At 35.0% G+C, this 16,973-nt stretch overlaps 1 protein-coding gene across 5 annotated transcripts in view; it reads right to left on the reverse strand.

Moving 5' to 3' along the window:
- NAP1L1 (nucleosome assembly protein 1 like 1) overlaps positions 1 to 16,973 on the reverse strand; it is a 32,984-nt gene continuing 16,011 nt past the window's right edge. For 2 of the 5 annotated variants that reach the window (XM_068560178.1, XM_068560180.1), the window contains exons 4-15: positions 16,258 to 16,360; positions 9,422 to 9,563; positions 9,094 to 9,174; positions 7,956 to 8,084; positions 6,311 to 6,382; positions 5,351 to 5,490; positions 4,768 to 4,913; positions 4,655 to 4,674; positions 3,257 to 3,379; positions 2,469 to 2,498; positions 1,908 to 1,958; positions 203 to 883 (exon numbers count right to left, since the gene is read on the reverse strand). In XM_068560178.1, coding sequence (XP_068416279.1) covers positions 848 to 883; positions 1,908 to 1,958; positions 2,469 to 2,498; positions 3,257 to 3,379; positions 4,655 to 4,674; positions 4,768 to 4,913; positions 5,351 to 5,490; positions 6,311 to 6,382; positions 7,956 to 8,084; positions 9,094 to 9,174; positions 9,422 to 9,563; positions 16,258 to 16,360 — 1,073 coding nt within the window. In that variant the 3' untranslated portion in view covers positions 203 to 847. Of the gene's footprint in view, positions 124 to 202; positions 884 to 1,907; positions 1,959 to 2,138; positions 2,235 to 2,468; positions 2,499 to 3,256; positions 3,380 to 4,654; positions 4,675 to 4,767; positions 4,914 to 5,350; positions 5,491 to 6,310; positions 6,383 to 7,955; positions 8,085 to 9,093; positions 9,175 to 9,421; positions 9,564 to 16,257; positions 16,361 to 16,973 lie in introns of those variants that run through there. The other 3 variants (XM_068560181.1, XM_068560179.1, XM_068560183.1) reach the window with 3 other exon arrangements.

The following is a 16,973-nucleotide window of genomic DNA, read 5'->3' on the forward strand; positions in this document are numbered from 1 at the left end:
TTATATTTGACATTTTTATTTTAGGCTGCAAAAACAAAAACGAGCAAACAAACAACAAAAAACTTGAAATAGGCTTGTCAAATGATGTAAATTCATCCTTTCCAGGGAAGCAGAAGGTAGACCCTACCACAAAGAAAAGATGCTTAGTTAATGGAGGTTAAATTTAAAAAGTACAGTTAAAATAAAAATAATGAGACTTAACTTCTGAAAATACTAGGTTTTATTCACCTCCCTGTGGTAACCAATAACCATACTATTAGTTAATAAGATTTCTTTATAGTAACTGTCACCTGAAATACAAAAATCCATTAACAATCTAAGTTATCAGGTGTGGTCTTACTGGAAATTCTTAACCATATACTTGTCTTGACAAGTGTTGTTTTTTAAATGATGAATTGTCTTAGTATAAGTCACTGTATTCTGTAACAAAGTAATGAAAGGCACAGCTAGTGCAAGCGAACTTAAACCCATTCAACTACCCGCTGAAAAAATACTTTGGTTCTTCAGGAAAAAAATTAGCAAGACAAAAAATCTGGTTCATTTCACAGTTCTGTTCATTTTCATAACTGTAATCTAATAGTTACAAGATAAAAATACCCCAGGAAGAACCAAATATGTAGCAATGAACAAACATGCGTGAGAGAATTTGTGCATTCAATGTATCTGGCAGAAAAACTAGTTAAAATGCTAAGTAGAACAAATTTGGTCTTTAAAATATCAGTTCCTTTCCTTTAAAAAAAAACTTGAGTCTACCAAGAAAATACAAAACCATAAGGCTGTAAGTAAATAATAGTTGTGTTTAGGCTATTACAGTGCAGGTTATCCTCAAGGCCACATACATCCTGCTTCACTGCTGCTTGCACTCTGCTGGGTTTTGATCCTTCTGTTAAAGGAAAACAACAAGTCAATCTATCTTTTTCTACCTGCTTCAGTTTATTTTTCAATAGTAGTTAACTATCTTAATTATCACATTATCTCACTGTTCTGTCAAAATTTCTGCCAAATTAAAAAAAATAAATGATGGCAAATTATTTATTCAAATATTACCAAGTCACAAAAATGCTAAAAAATAAAAGCCCCAATTTTACATTGTAGAATGAACTCCATAAAGTGAAACACATTAAGCTATAATCTGAAAATAGCCAAGCAATTTGTTAAGTCATATTACCAATTATTTTTGCCTTTTAATAGGTCAGTTATTCTAAAATACTAACTCCATTCATATTTAGCTGTTAACACCAATTCATACCTATTAGAATATTTGATTTTTTTAACTACCCTCTCTTACCTGCTCACTAGGTTAAAGTATCTTCTGGATATTTTTAAAGCATAAGCAAATGAATAAATACATTAAAGAGAAACCAGAAGTTCCAAATGAATTCTGATAACATACTAAGCATTCTGTGGGAGATAAAGTCCTTTACTAACCGTGATATGACAACTTCCCAGGAATAAGAAACTGGGACTCTCAGATATGGAGCAAAGAGATGACTGGGAGAACCTAAGAGTATTGCTCCCCTATTCCTGTGCACTCCTGCATTCAGATGATTTAAAAACTGACCTAATGTTTATAAGCTTTCCTTTGGGGAGAAAACAACCTAAAGAACACAAGCAATAAGTAATTTCAAGTGCTTCTAAAAAACAATTTAAAAAGAAATGCCCAAGATAATGTGCCATTAAAATAGAACCTAGGGTTATTTAGCCTGAAACTAGGAAAAATAAAGGTCAGAACCAAAAATAAACGTTTCTTAGGAAAGGTGCATTGAAATTACATGTACTATTGAAATGTCAGTGAGGAGAGATTTATTAAAGACTTGAATAGACTAAAATAAACTTTACATTCAGAAACACTAACTCATATTTAACCTGCCTTAAATTTAACAGAAAGCAGCACTAATTTTGCTCACCTTTGGGTCATAGTCTGGATCATTTTCCTCATCTCCTTCTTCTTCCCCTTCCTATATTAAAGTTCAAAATGCATCCATGAAGTAGGTACATAATAGGAAGAAACGGCTCATAATGTAGGGAGAATTTAATACAAGTTACTCTATAAGTCAACAGATTTTCATGATTACAGAGTTTGGTGACAATGCAATTTAATTTGAAAGCTTCTAATATGAAAAATTTCCCAACACAACTTGAGACATCCAGACAGGTTTTATTGAAAAGATTTACTGCAGCCAACGTTGAAAAAGTTTACTGCAGCTTTTGACTTCTTCAAAGAGCTGATAACCCTGCAGCAGAACAGAATTATTTGAAATAAAAAAAATGTTCTGAGTTTTGCAATTTATTTATTGAAACCTCATACATACATTGTTTGGCTGTAGAATTCTAAAACCATATTTTTTTCCAAAAACATTTTTATCCCGTATCACAGAGTAATGATTTATAGCAAAGGAATACATAAGTCACTCAATTTGCTTCTCAATGTGTTAAACAGAATTATTTGCTCATTTGGTAAACATTACCTCATCCGCTTCTTCACCTTCTTCATCATACTAAAAAAGGGAAAAAAGGATGACATTTGAATGAAGCTAACAAACATCTGAAAGTAGCATTTAGTTAATATCCACCATTGTATCCCCTAATATCTAAAGAGAGGAAAAAATACATTCCCTACAGTGACGGATTATAAATTAAACAAGGACAATAGCTTCAGGAATCACCCAGCTCAGTGCCATTATCTAAACCTGACACTTTAAAAAATTAAAATAAAGAACACAGTACAATCATGGATGAAGTATGATCAGATAACTATGACTGCAAATATTACTTGCCTGTACAAAAAGGACCTAAAGGCTATGTGAATGACTGCCATTTAACAAGAAAGATATCCAAAATATTTGAGAGCAGCCTAATTTTACCTTAATCGTTACTTAATATTCCTATGGATAAAAATTCCATGCTTCCTAATAAAGATTTTTATCAGTAGTAGAAAATGTACAGGGTTACGTTTTGTTTGGTCAAAGACGTGTAATGGACTTACAACACTAACCCAACATAGTAAAGTTTTACTACTTCAGAGAAAGTAGCCTTCCTAATAGCAGGAAAATAAAAACTACAATAAATGAACCCAAAGATCCTAAAAGGACCTACTTAATTCAAGGAAGTTATCTAAAAGGACATAAGTAATCAGCCTAATTTGAATTATTCTGTCTTGCTTTTTAACAATTGCATCTATTCATTAAACCTCTCACCGATCCTGACTATCACACCCTCACCAAACGATTTCACTGCTGGATTCAAATTCACTCACATCATCATCATCATCTTCAATAGCTTCTCCAGTAAAGTATAACACTGATCTTGGGATTATGCGCTCACGTAAAAAGTGACCAATTTCAAAGTCCGCAGCAAGGATAGCTTCAGCATCATCATCCTGTTAAAGAAAAATAAAAGCACATAATTTAATAACTTATTTAATTTGGCATATGTGAGACTTGGATTTAAATAATATGCAGAAACTCTCAACTTCACTTTTAACTTTAAACTTTTAAAATTATCTTACATGTGCATGATCAAATAGTCTCTACATATGCCCTAGGTTTACAGGTTTTTAATAAAAAGAAAATAAGTTAGCAGGCCAGTATACATACTGGTTATTGCTTAAGCTTTCTCTAGCTTAAAAGTTACAAAAGCAACTTTGCTATATGACAACTTTCTTTTTAAAATATTAATTACTGAAAACACCAACTGGAATAACAGTAAGAATCTCACACTTTTCTAAGTAACATTATGTATATGGCACATAAGACCAGAGAAGATCATTTCACACTTCCTAAAAGACAGTATCCAAGCCTCTGTGTAATGCCAAATGAGATGTTGTCCTACTTGATAAAGACTAAGTCAATCTAAGATTTCTACTTAATGGCAAAGTACAGCACAGAAATGCTGTTGATATTATTCAAAATTAAAATTATTCCATGATACTAAAGTTCTAGTTCTGTGATACTAAACACTGAGTAACTATTCTGTGAATTCCTGAATGTTTATTTTGACTCATCAACATAATCCACTCTAACAACAACAACAATAAAACACCAAAGGGTCGTGGGGGAAGACTCTGAAGGAAAGAATTCTAATCACAGGCAGAGGTGTTCTATCCGTAACTCAAGATTGTTTTGCTACCATCAATATTTCGTAACAGACTTAAGCCAAATTCAAAACAGACCTAGCCTACCTTGCCTGTGTAGATTTCTTTAAGGCAGTTCCTCATTCCTGGCTGTGTGCCAGGCATATTTCACAGTTTTCGGCAATATGACCACATATATAAAACCAAATTTCCATCGGAATAAAAACCACACAAAGAACTCTAAGCAGAATGTGGTTAGTGTTTAGTAAATAGTATAAATGATTTAATACATTCTATTTTCAATAAGGAAGAAAACTAGTTTTGAAAACTTGAATCCCTCACAGAAGTATTTGCAAGTCTCAGAAGAAAGGACTATCTTTAGCCTTTCACCATTTCTCAGTAGAGGCACCAAAAGCATTTTAAATGGAGTAATTTTTCACACGCGTAAAGGTCTTCCTCTATGCATTGCAAGCCTCAGAACAAAATACTAGTAGCAACTATTCTACTCCATACATTTAAGAACCAGTCCTTTAATTTCATATTTAGTAAACAATTCAACAAATAAATAACAATTCAGCTTACCAGATCTCCACTCTCAGGAACTGCAAAATTGAGAAAAGAAATTCAAATGAATAAAAAGTAAACAAAGCTTACAATAAAACCACCATAAATACCCAAAGTAAAACACTATTTACCTTCAGGAGGGGCAAAAAAATTAAAGAAAGAGTCATTAGAAACTGTTTTGGTCACAGTACGAACTGTCCCACGTCCCTTGTGTTTCTGCTTCTTCTTAATGGTTTTCAAAGTGACATTCTTCCCTTTTTTCCAATCTATCTGGCACCTTCCAAAACAAAGGGGAGAGATGGTCTATCACAATTAACACATTACTTTCAATTGCTAGGAAAGCTGAGATTTTTCTAATTAAAATTCTATTTAATTTCAAATTTAGAGGGGAAATTTGTGCTGCTTTTTGTAGCAGTACAAAGAGAAAATTTTTATTTCTAAACAAACTTTTTCAATAAATATATTTACAATTACCACAAACTCACAATATAATAAATTTAAATGTACACTCCTTTGGAAAAATATCTGTAATAGTCTATGGAGAATTCTAGGAAAATGAATAAGCCTTTCTCAGAAAACATTTTACTGAAATGTTTGGAGATAAATATGTATGTATGTACTAAGCAGACACACTAGAAAATACCAAATATCACAAATCATAAGTAAAGCAAAAACAGATATAACATTCTGTTAAAGTAACAAAATTAAACTTACCCTGTACAACCCATAATTTCTGGTCCATCAAAAGAAAAAGGATCAGAATCATCTGGTTCTGACCTCATCCTATACGTCTTTGTCAACACTTCATTTGTGAAATATTCATTGGGTTCAAAGTGAAATTCTAAGACAAAACTCTTAAAAAAAAAGAAAAAGCATAAAAAGTAATTAAATTCCTACATGATAAATTTCAATGCTTCAGTAAATAAAGCTTAATCTATGATTTCTATAAACATATAAAATCTTAAGTGACAAAGTCCTACTCTGGGAAAGAAAGGGTCATATAAATCCCAAAGTATCTTAAAAGCAAAATGTGGCACAAAATAAACTGAATAAAACTTAGTTCAGCTAACACTACTATTTAGTAACATGTTTATGACATAGGTTAGGTACAGCTGAATAAACTGACCAACCCCCCACCCCCCCATCTCCACAGAGAGGGTTTTAAACCTTAGACTAGAACCTAGCTTGACAGAGAAAAAGCCCAACCTTATCACATGTAATATAAGAACTAATAGCCTACAGAGCCTTTGCCCATGCTTTACATAATACTGATGGTTTTGGAGAGAAGCCGTTGGCTGATCTTTCATAATGGGGAAGTGGGAGCCCTCTAACATCTTCTGTTTTATTTAATTCCCAGACACATGTCTTTTAATACAGAATAAGCATTTTCTTATTCATGTTCCTTTGCTATTATTTTTATATACATTCTTAATCTAGGATCAAAAATTGACTATATTTCAAAAATAGTTTACATTCAGAGGGAGGAAAAGGAATAAATACTGCATCACAACTGTCAACGTCCAAACATTTATTTCCTACCATCAATTAAGTATCAGTTTTAATTTCTTCCCACTCCCATGTCTAACCGTTGAATGTCACCTTTCTTTAGAAAGTTCCATTTATCTACTTGTAAACAGTTGTTACAAAATTGAAAATATTTCAAAATTCTTTTACCATAGGCTGACCAGCATCTGAGAATTTCACTTTAATATCTTTCAAGTGCTTCAGAATAGGTTCATCATGTTCCTTCAAATTAAAAAAAAAAATTAAAATGAGTATCTGAATGGCATTAAGACTAGTGTTCTGTTATTGGACTAAGCACTTAACTGACAGACATTTTATTGTTCAGTTTTATGTACGATTATGAACCATAAAGACTTAATTCTCCAGGTTATGCCTTATACTGAAGCTAGTTTACTTAGTTCTACCTTCTGTCACCACTGGCTGAAAAAAGGTGACTAAATAGAGAACTACATCATTATATAGACTGAATGGGCTGAAAAGTTCAAAACCAAGTCTAAATAATTCATGTTTGCTTTAAGAATGTTTCCAGATCTGGACTTCCCTCGCGGTCTGGTGGCTAAGGCTCTGTGCTTCCACTGAGGGGGCAAGGGTTCGATCCCTGGTCGGGGAACTAAATATGCATATACCACGCATGTCATGTGGTGCAGCCAAAAATATTAAAAAAAAAAAAAAAAAGTTTCCCCGATCATAATTGCTGCCTTTTCCAGATGCTTGTTCCTTTTCTACTTTGCTAAAAAGTAGAAATGCAGTAAGCAGTCATTGTTTTGAGACAGTTTCTTTTTCTTGACATTAACATCCAACAATCACAATACAAGGTAACAAGTACTACAATCCAGATGACAGGGGATCAAGAAATGATTCAGTTTAGGAGAGGCAAAGTTTCCCAGAGAAGGTGACATCTGTGTCAGTTTCCCAGGGAAAATGACAATTGTTAAAATAGGTAAATATTGGGCTTCCCTGGTGGCGCAGTGGTTGAGAATCCGCCTGCCAATGCAGGGGACACGGGTTCGAGCCCTGGTCTGGGAGGATCCCACATGCCGCGGAGCAGCTGGGCCCGTGAGCCACAACTACTGAGTCTGCGCGTCTGGAGCCTGTGCTCCGCAACAAGAGAGGCCACGATAGTGGGAGGCCCGCGCACCGCGATGAAGAGTGGCCCCCGCTCGCCGCAACTAGAGAAAGCCCTCGCACAGAAACGAAGACCCAACACAGCCAAAAATAAATAAATTAATTAATTAATTTTAAAAAAATAGATAAATATTTTTACAGTATTCTTTTAAAATGCAAATGTCCCTTGGAATAGTTGTTTCAAACTGAAAAGGTCACTGGGGTAGGACAACTGAAACTCCCCCATCCTACCACCACACTCCACATCTAAAAACAGAAGGCACAGGGATATATGAGAAAGCATCATACAGTGAGATGAGCAATTACCAAAGGGACTATTTCATTATCTAATTTTTGAAAACAAATTATAATTTATTTGATTACATTAATCAAAGCTGCAATTTTCCTTCTACCAATAACAGTTCTTTCAAAACAAAGCAATCATGGGAATTCCCTTGTGGTCCAGTGGTTAGGTCTCCTCGCTTTCACTACCAAGGGCCCAGGTTCGATCCCTGATCAGGGAACTAAGATCCCACAAGCCGCATGGCACGGTGTAGGCCCCCTCCAAAAAAAAAAAAAAGAAAGCAATCATTCTATAAAAATCAATAATAAAGAGACTAGTCATCAGAGCCATTGAAACTTCAAAGGTTTACCCTCTGAGGTAAACTGGTGTTTTTATGAATAAAATTACCTGAACCATATCACTGAGCAAGTCAACATTCTTAAAAACGGTCAACCAAAATTCAGGAATTCCTTTGGGGTCTTCTTTTTCTTCATCCTTTTTCTCATCTTCAATCTTGGCCTTTTCTTTTAGCTCCTCCTTAATAAAAGACAGCATTCATCATTACTGGATACCTAGATTAGACATCTTGATAAAATTTTTTACATCCCCTTAACTTACATGCAGTGGCAGAGAACCCAACAAACCCTCAATGACTAATTTTAACATTTAGCCAAAGAAGTTCTAGTCTAATTGTGTAAACACTGCTGTCACCCATACCAGACCTTACTTCCATAATATTTCTACTACCATACCCCTTCCAAAAAGAAAGCCACTAGGACCATGAGCTGTAGGAAAAAACTTTCAGCTTCATGGGAGAGAAGAGAAAAAAAGTAAGACTTAAGCACAGTAAAGAGGAAAAGCAAAAGAAATATAAACCTTGTCCACTGCCTCACCCATTGGTGTTCTTAATCAAAATATATTCTCTTCATCACCAACATTAAAACATCTATCACAGCTCTGCCGTCTATAAGTTGTGGGCAGGACATTTAGAGACCTCCATTTGCACTTTAAAAATGCGAACAATCCTTTTGTATGTCATCATTAAGTTCAAACGAAAAGTTTATATGAATCTATAAACTTTAAATTCTATAAAAATGCAAGGAAAAGGTGAATTTGGGTACAGATGGAGCTGGGCTAACAGTGGCTCATCTGCACTCACTATCCATCTCACAATAAAGATAATTATTTCCAAGGTATAAAAACACACTAAATTAGGGCTTCCCTGGTGGCGCAGTGGTTGAGAATCTGCCTGCCAAGGCAGGGGACACGGGTTCGAGCCCTGGTCTGGGAAGATCCCACATGCCGTGGAGCAACTAGGCCCGTGAGCCACAATTACTGAGCCTGCGCGTCTGGAGCCTGTGCTCCGCAGCAAGAGAGGCCGCGATAGTGAGAGGCCCGCGCACCGCGATGAAGAGTGGCCCCCACTTGCCGCAACTAGAGAAAGCCCTCCCACAGAAACGAAGACCCAACACAGCCAAAAATAAATAAATAAATAAATAAATAAATAAATAACAAAAAAAAACACTAAATTAAAGTTAATACCAACCGAAATTTCATCTTCCTCATCTGGTTTCCATTCACATTCTTCTTCTGTAGGTTCATAAATGGCATTAATGATCTCAAATCGCTAAAATGATTAAAAAAAAAACTTGCATAAAAACACTGGCATCGAAGCTAAAAACTAGATGTCCCTCATTAAGAATGCTTAAATATTTAATTAATTCATACAACTTGAATTGCTATTATTGATAGTTCTCCCAAATTCCTCTAATAACCATTTTGCTGACAGTTCTAACAGAAGTTTGTTTATATTTCCAGAGCTTTATTATCTTCTTGAATTTTACATTTAAAAACAAAGTATTAGAAAGCATTACCTTATCAAATAGAGGTTGATAGAGAACAGCATACTTTCTTTCAAGATCATGAACTTCCTCATAGAACTTGGCTTCTATCTGTGCACATTTAACTTGAAGGTTTTTGAGAGCATTCACGCGTCTTTTAACTACCCTAGGCAAGCTGAAAGGTTAGAAAGCACCAGTTATATAGCATCACAGTAAAACCCAAGTAACACTTCTTTTAGCATACTGAAATTGAAGCATGGAAGTTAGTGAATAACAGGTTTCCTACTTGAAGCAAAAGGTACATTCAAAGTAATTAAAATTCAAGAGATATAAATACCCAGACCTCTTGACCATAAAACATTTCAAAAGAGGAAATTTAACCAGGTACAGTAAATTGATAAGAAAATGTAAATCGTATCACCAACCCTAAATCTTTCATTGTAATCAAGTTCAGCACTGGGCTTGTCAGTGCTGGCATCTCAGGTGTAAAATGCAGTCTAAAAGTTAAAAAGTCACGGACTGACCATCCTAACAATGATAACCTGAATTATTTTTTTAAAATATGTACAATTGAGGGAATTCCCTGGAGGGCCAGCTGTTAGGACTCCGAGCTCCCACTACAGGGGACACAGCTTCAATCCCTGGTCAGAGAACTAAAATCCCACAAGTAGCAACAGCACGGCCAAACTAAATAAATAAATAAATAAAATAAAATATGTACAGCTGACACTTTAACACAAGTTTGAACTGCATGGGTCCACCGATCTGCAGGTATTTTTCAATAGTAAATACTAGAGTACTACACAGTCTGTGCTTGGCTGAATCCATGGATGGAGGAATCGCAGACACAGGGGGCTGACTACTGATTAACTCCTGTGTTATTCAAGGGTCAACTGCATATCTCACCTGTATCAATTATTAGGGGAAAGAAGGGGAGCATATGTGTTTTTGGAAAAAGAATGGTATCCTACACCATTATTTTCTTTTTAGTCTTAGTATTTAATTTGGAATTTGAAATTACATTAAATAAGTATGTAACATTTTATGAAGAGGGGAGGTAGATTTTTAAAATAACAGCTTTTCTAAGATATAATTCCTATACAATTCACTATAGGGCATAGATTTTTTTTAAAGGTTATACACACCTAGTTTATGAGCCCCTCGAAAAATGATTAAAATTATGAATCCCTCTACCACCCAAAAAATGTTCACACTCAAAAGTTCCATAAGTTCATGGAATCTGTACAACAGATCCAAGATCCAGGTTAGAATTTCCTGCCATACACAGATTGGTGTAAAGCAAATTAATTCTCTACTTAACCACTTTAGTTAAGGTAATCAGAAGTAAAAATAAACAAACAACAAAAACAAAAACCTAAAATACCAACTTTTATTTCTTACAATTAAAATTAAAATGTTCTGTCAAGGTGGTGAAATAGCTTGGTCAGCTAGCCTCCCTGCAACTCCACATCTCAAAAAAAATCAACCCTGGAAACTTTAGAACCATGAAGCAAACAACTATTTCTCACACACACACCCCACACACACACCATCACACCATGAGCAATTTCTGAGTAAGACTGAAGGTTGTCTTTAACTGGTACAGACAGGGTGAGCTGCAACTTGGAAAGCAGGGATGGGGGTGGGTGGGTGGTGGTGACCAGAGTGGGTAGCAGTGAGGACAAGGTGGAAGAAAGCTTTTTGCAGAAAAGCTTTAAAGTTCTACACCTGCCTTCAACACTCACTGCCTGTCCCCTTCACCCTTCACAGAGCCCAGTGCCATTGCTCCTAGGATAACATGAAGAGCTGATGAAAGCTGGACTGGCTCAGAGCCCATAAGCACTCACTCTTCCACCCCCTCCAATCCAGAAACAACGGATTACAACCAAAGGAGACTGGCTCCTCCCAAAGCAGCCAAGAAAACTGCCTGTAATTGTCAGTCAACTCTGAGTCTGAGGTGACTGGAGCTCTCCTTAGGCTCATCCAGTCGCCTTTCTCTTTCTTTCTCCATGAGACTGTCACAAACTGAAGTCTAATCTTCATTCCTCCCTCAATACTCATTACTAGAGTAACTGATATCACCCAGTGTGCTGGAGCTATAAGGCCAAAATAACTAGACACTTGAAGAGTACTATGAAAGAATGAAATATTTAGCATCTGAAGCATTATTAAACAAAGGATTTAAACAAGAATGTAAATATATTTAAAGAGTTGAAGAAAGATAGATCTTAACTCTGAAACAAGACCAAGAAAGCTAAAACAAGGTGGGAATATTAGGTATGAAAAATATAGTTAACTAAAATAACCAACAAATAGGACAAACAAGATATGTTCAACTGAAGAAAAAAATCCATGAGGTTTAAAACCTCTTCAGAAAGGCAGCAGGAAAGACAGACAGAAAAGCTATGAGACATGGAGGCACTGGTGCCAAATGAAACAATAGCTGAAAAAGAGAAGGGAGGTGGATATCTGAGGAAATGAGGGTAATGAATTTCTCAGTTACAGAAACGTGAAAGCCCTTATTCGAACCACTAGACACGTTAATGAGATTGATGACTATCAAAGAAAAAAGAAAATTCTAAAGATATCCAAAGAAAAAAGCAAACAACCTACAAAGGAAAAGGAATCAGAGGGATATCGGGTTTCAAAGAGAACACTGTAGACAAGAAAAAATGAAGTGAATTTTTAAGATATTTAAGAACTTTGAACTTAAAATTTTCAGATATGAAGGCCAAATAAAAACTGTATAAGGTATATGAGGCTTTAGGAAGTATGCCACAGATTATTATATTCATGAAAAATATTTTGAGGAAGTAAAAAAAAAACCCAGGAGATGCTATATAACATATGGGTGAATCAAAAATATCTTGATAACACATTTCACTGTTGCCTTGAAAGAAAAAAAAAGAGGCCTAGAGGAAGTATATTATTGGTAAATTTAACAGATCAATAGGGGCAAATAAACTGAGGTATTAGGTTATGATCCATTTTACCATAATAACAAAAAACAGAATGCATTAACTTTGAAACCAGCAGAAGACAACTTGATCTTTTCAATGGAAAACAGAAAAGGAGAAAAAAGTACCATAAATTAGATAATAAGAAAAGAGAAGAGCAATTAACTCCAAAAACAATACCACTTCTAAGAAATGTAAAGAGTTTGAAATTACTAATAAAGAAGAAAACAATCATACTAGAGTAAGATACAAGGATGGAAAAAGACATGCCAGATAAATAAAAACCAAAACAAAGCTGGAGCAGCTATCTTAGTATCAGACAAAACAAAATCTATGACACAATCCACAACTGACAGAATTATAGGACAAGAAAGATAAACTAAGAAGATTTTTTATACATTCATCCCAAAAACTGTTAGATCAAGCAATCAATACGCAAAAATAAAGAGAATCTGAACAATACAACTAATATGCCTAAGCTATTGATTTCGGCATATAAATTTTCATACTTATTCACATAACATTTATAAAAACAGTTTTATGGCCGTAAAAGAGACACATTAATTTTTTTTAATTAAATGAACTAAGCAGGCAATTAAGAAACTGGGAAGGGAATAGAGCAAACCCACGTAAGGAAATAACATTAAAGCCAGAAAAAAAAAGCAATAACAAAAAAATATGCAAATGGAAAATCAAAACATTAAGATTGAGACAACTGGCAAAACTAATGCAGATACAAAATACAGAATATGAAAGGGAAAAATCAGATTTTTAAAAATATGAATTATACACTAATCAATTAGAAACCTAGATAAAACGCATACAGCTTTAGAAGAACATAAAACTCCACAATTGGCACAAGAGAAATTGAAGAGGTCAGTTAGTATGTTATAAAAAAAGAAACAAAAAAAAAAAAAAAAAGGATAAATTCCCCAGGACCTCTAGTTCCCAAATCTCAAAGGCCCAAGTCAATTTTTAGAAGAGTTCTACCAACTGTTCAAGGAATTCCTACCTTATACAAGTTGTTCCAGAAAACAAAGAAAAAAGTAAAAGCAATCTTGTTCATTTCTAGGCAGTTGAAATCTTGACTCTAAATCCAGGGATAGGGATAGTGTGTGTGTGTGTGTGTGTGTGTGTGTGTGTGTGTGTGTGTGTGTGTGTGTGTGTGTGTGTGTGTGTGTGTGTGTGTGTGTGTGTGTGTGTGTACAGGCACACACAAGCTCTTTTCACTAATAAATGTGTGTGTGTGTGTGTGTGTGTGTGTGTGTGTGTGTGTGTGTGTGTGTGTGTGTACACAGGCACACACAAGCTCTTTTCACTAATAAATAAGGACCCCAAATAAAATATTACTATCCAGCTCAGATTTCCAAAAACATATTTAATATACAATTAGTAGATTCAAAGAAAAAGTCAAAAGACCATCTGAATTGATAAAGGAAAAAAGGTCATAATAAATCACAAATAGACACATTAATGAAGAGATTACATACTCATTCCTGGTTAAGATAAGAAATGAGACAAGGATGCCCATTTTTAATGCTAATGTTTAACACAGTATTGAAAGTCCTGGCCAATGTTACAAAGAAAGAAAAATAAACATGCAGTGTGGTGTAATGTGGAAGATTAGAGTTAAAACTGCCACTTGCAGATAAGATCCTTTGGGCTATGGGAGAAATAACAGAACAAATTACTATACAGTAAGAGTAGCAAGGTTTCTGGACACAAGATCAACTTTAAAAAAATAATAATCAGTAGTACTCCTTTATCAAGAACAGCCAACCAGAAAATACAATAAAAAATACTATTCATAACAGCAACACAAATATAGAGGAATTAACCAAGAAGAAAACTTTGTAATAAACGATACAGAATATGATCTGAATAAATACAAGGATATGAATGAGAAAATTTAATACTAAAAAGATATTGGAATTCTTATGAAAATTCTAGTTTTTTGTTTGTTATTTTGAGGGGTTTTGTTTTTGTTTTTTTAAGAGAACCCTGATAAACTTACTCTCAACCATACATGGGATAAAGGGCTACAGATGGTAAGATCAACCTTAAAAGTGTGTTCCATGGTGGGTGAGGGGTGGTAGAAGAAAGCAACTCACCCTGCCAGATATTAAGACATACTATAAAGCCAGAGTAGTTAAGTGGGACAATGACAAAAGAACAGGCAAAAAAACCAATGAAGAAGAGTGCTGCTCAGAGACAAACAAAGGTGTTTATAAGAATTTGATATATAATAAATAAAGGTGGTAACACAAATAAATGGGGGAAGAATGAACTGTTTAGTGAAGCATTATAAAAACTAGCTCACCAAAAAAGAAAGGAAAGAAAGATGCCTATTTAATATGAAATACAAAGGTGATCTCTAAAGGGATTAAAGACCTAAAGGTAAAAGGTAAAACTAGTCAATAGGAAATGTAGAAGGAGTAAGGAAAGACTTATCTTCAAAAGAACAAGCCGTAGGTCAAAAAATTTAACAAACATAAAAATTAAGGATTTGTTTAATAGAGGACACCACGGACAAAATTAATAGAAATGACACAATAGATTATTTACAAAGTCTAAAACTGATAAGGGATTAAAACCTAGAATACATAAGAACCCATACAAAACAAGAAAAAGACAGTAAACCAGGGCTTCCCTGGTGGCACAGTGGTTAAGAATCCACCTGCCAATGCAGGGGACACAAGTTCGAACCCAGGTCCAGGAAGATCCCACATGCTGTGGAGCAACTAAGCCTGTGCGCCACAACTACTGAGCCTGCACTCTAGAGCCCACGAGCCACAAGTACTGAGCGCGTGAGTCACAAGTACTGAGCACACGTGCCACAACTACTGAAGCCCACGTGCCTAGAGCCTGTGCTCCGCAACAAGAGAAGCCACCACAATGAGAAGCTCGCGCTCTGCAACGAGGAGCAGCCCCCGCTCACCACAACTAAAGTAACCCCACGTGCAGCAACAAAGACCCAACGCAGCCAAAAAAAAATTAATTAATTAAAAAAAAAAGATAGTAAACCCCAAAATGTGAATGGGCAAAAGGGTACAAAATGAGCAACCTAAAAGGCTCATTCGCAATCATTATGAAAGGAAGCTCAACTCATTAGAAATCAGAAAATACAAGTAAAACAAAATGAGCCTGCACCTCTTAGATTGGTAAAAACAGAAAAACTATAAAGCTGAATGATGTCAATTGTTGGCAACGACACAAGGGTAAAGCAACCTTCACATACTGGATATAGGCATTGCAGAAAGCACCTGGAAGTACTGAAGGCCTGCATATCCCGTAATTAACAATTCCACCGGTAAGTACATATCCCAAAGAAATTCCTACACAGCTCCTTAAGAGGACATACACAAGGGTGAACAACATCACAACTGAATTCGTGTTGATGAAGCTTGGAGACAAACTGGATGACCATCAAGGAAAAAGCATATAATAAAGCATGGTGGACACACATCACAGAGAACCAGGAAACATTTAGAAGCTAGAAACTAATGACGAGAGATACATATAGACAGCAATGTGGATAGATCTTAGAATTATAAAGTTATGTAAAAAATTATGAGCAGAATAAGATATTTGGGCTATTATTAGTGATTTATATTGCCAATGAAATAAATAAGAAGTCTGTATTTCTTCTAATTCTGTGCATTTCTAACAAATCTCAGAAATGATTTAAGATCAGTATACTTCCTACAGAGATGAACCAAAATAAACTTTAAAAGACCAACTCTAAATCTGTATTCAGCAAAATTTTAAACTCCCAATAATCCTAAACTAGATACTAATGAACATTAGCTTTCCACTGTGACATACATAAGTCCCAGATGGCCTTAAAAATATACACTTGCAACGTTGATTATAGAAAGATAAATAAGGACTATGAAAAAGAAGAACTTGTACCTTTCAATGTATCCTGTTGGTGTTTCTACCAGACCATCAAGTCTTTCTTGAAGGGCTGCAAGAATCTGAGGATTTTGCATCATCTGAACAGTCAGCTGACGCGCTTTAAAAAAAAAGGGCATTGAAAGAAGGATTTTATGAAAATGTATCATGCTATTTGAATAGGACAATCCAATCATGAAGCTTTCCTGACTAGCGCATAAATTGCTGGTATGAGTAGAGACGAGCAGCAAGCTAAAGAAAATTCACTCTAGGAAAACCCAGTGTACAGGAAAAGTTCAGATTCTAATGATGTCTAACGTACACCATTTCTCAAGGCCGCTGCCACAACTACTATGAACATTATCCTTTCTTTTCCTACTATCTTGTGTTTTACCCACCTTGTGTTTTGGGAAGCTCAAAGATTCATCCAGATGCCTATCTATGATCCTTGATAACCCTTTGAAGTCAAACAACACATACAAGAAAACTGCAAATATAGTGACAGTTTCAAGCCTGGGACAAAGATGGTCAAATAAATCTGAACGTTTCATTGATGCTTGTATAATGTGCTTGTGGGTATCTGAACAGAGAAAGTTAACAACTGAGATAGTCAAAAGTTGTAACTCAAGCCGAATAAAATTTGGTTATTAATGGCATCTAAAAATTATATTAAATCCAAAAATAACCTAGATTTATGCAAAACAAATTATCTTGCTATCTTATTTTCTTCATCA

The sequence above is a fragment of the Eschrichtius robustus genome, chromosome 13 (genome assembly GCF_028021215.1).
Source record: "Eschrichtius robustus isolate mEscRob2 chromosome 13, mEscRob2.pri, whole genome shotgun sequence".
Classification (NCBI taxonomy): Eukaryota; Metazoa; Chordata; class Mammalia; order Artiodactyla; family Eschrichtiidae; genus Eschrichtius; species Eschrichtius robustus.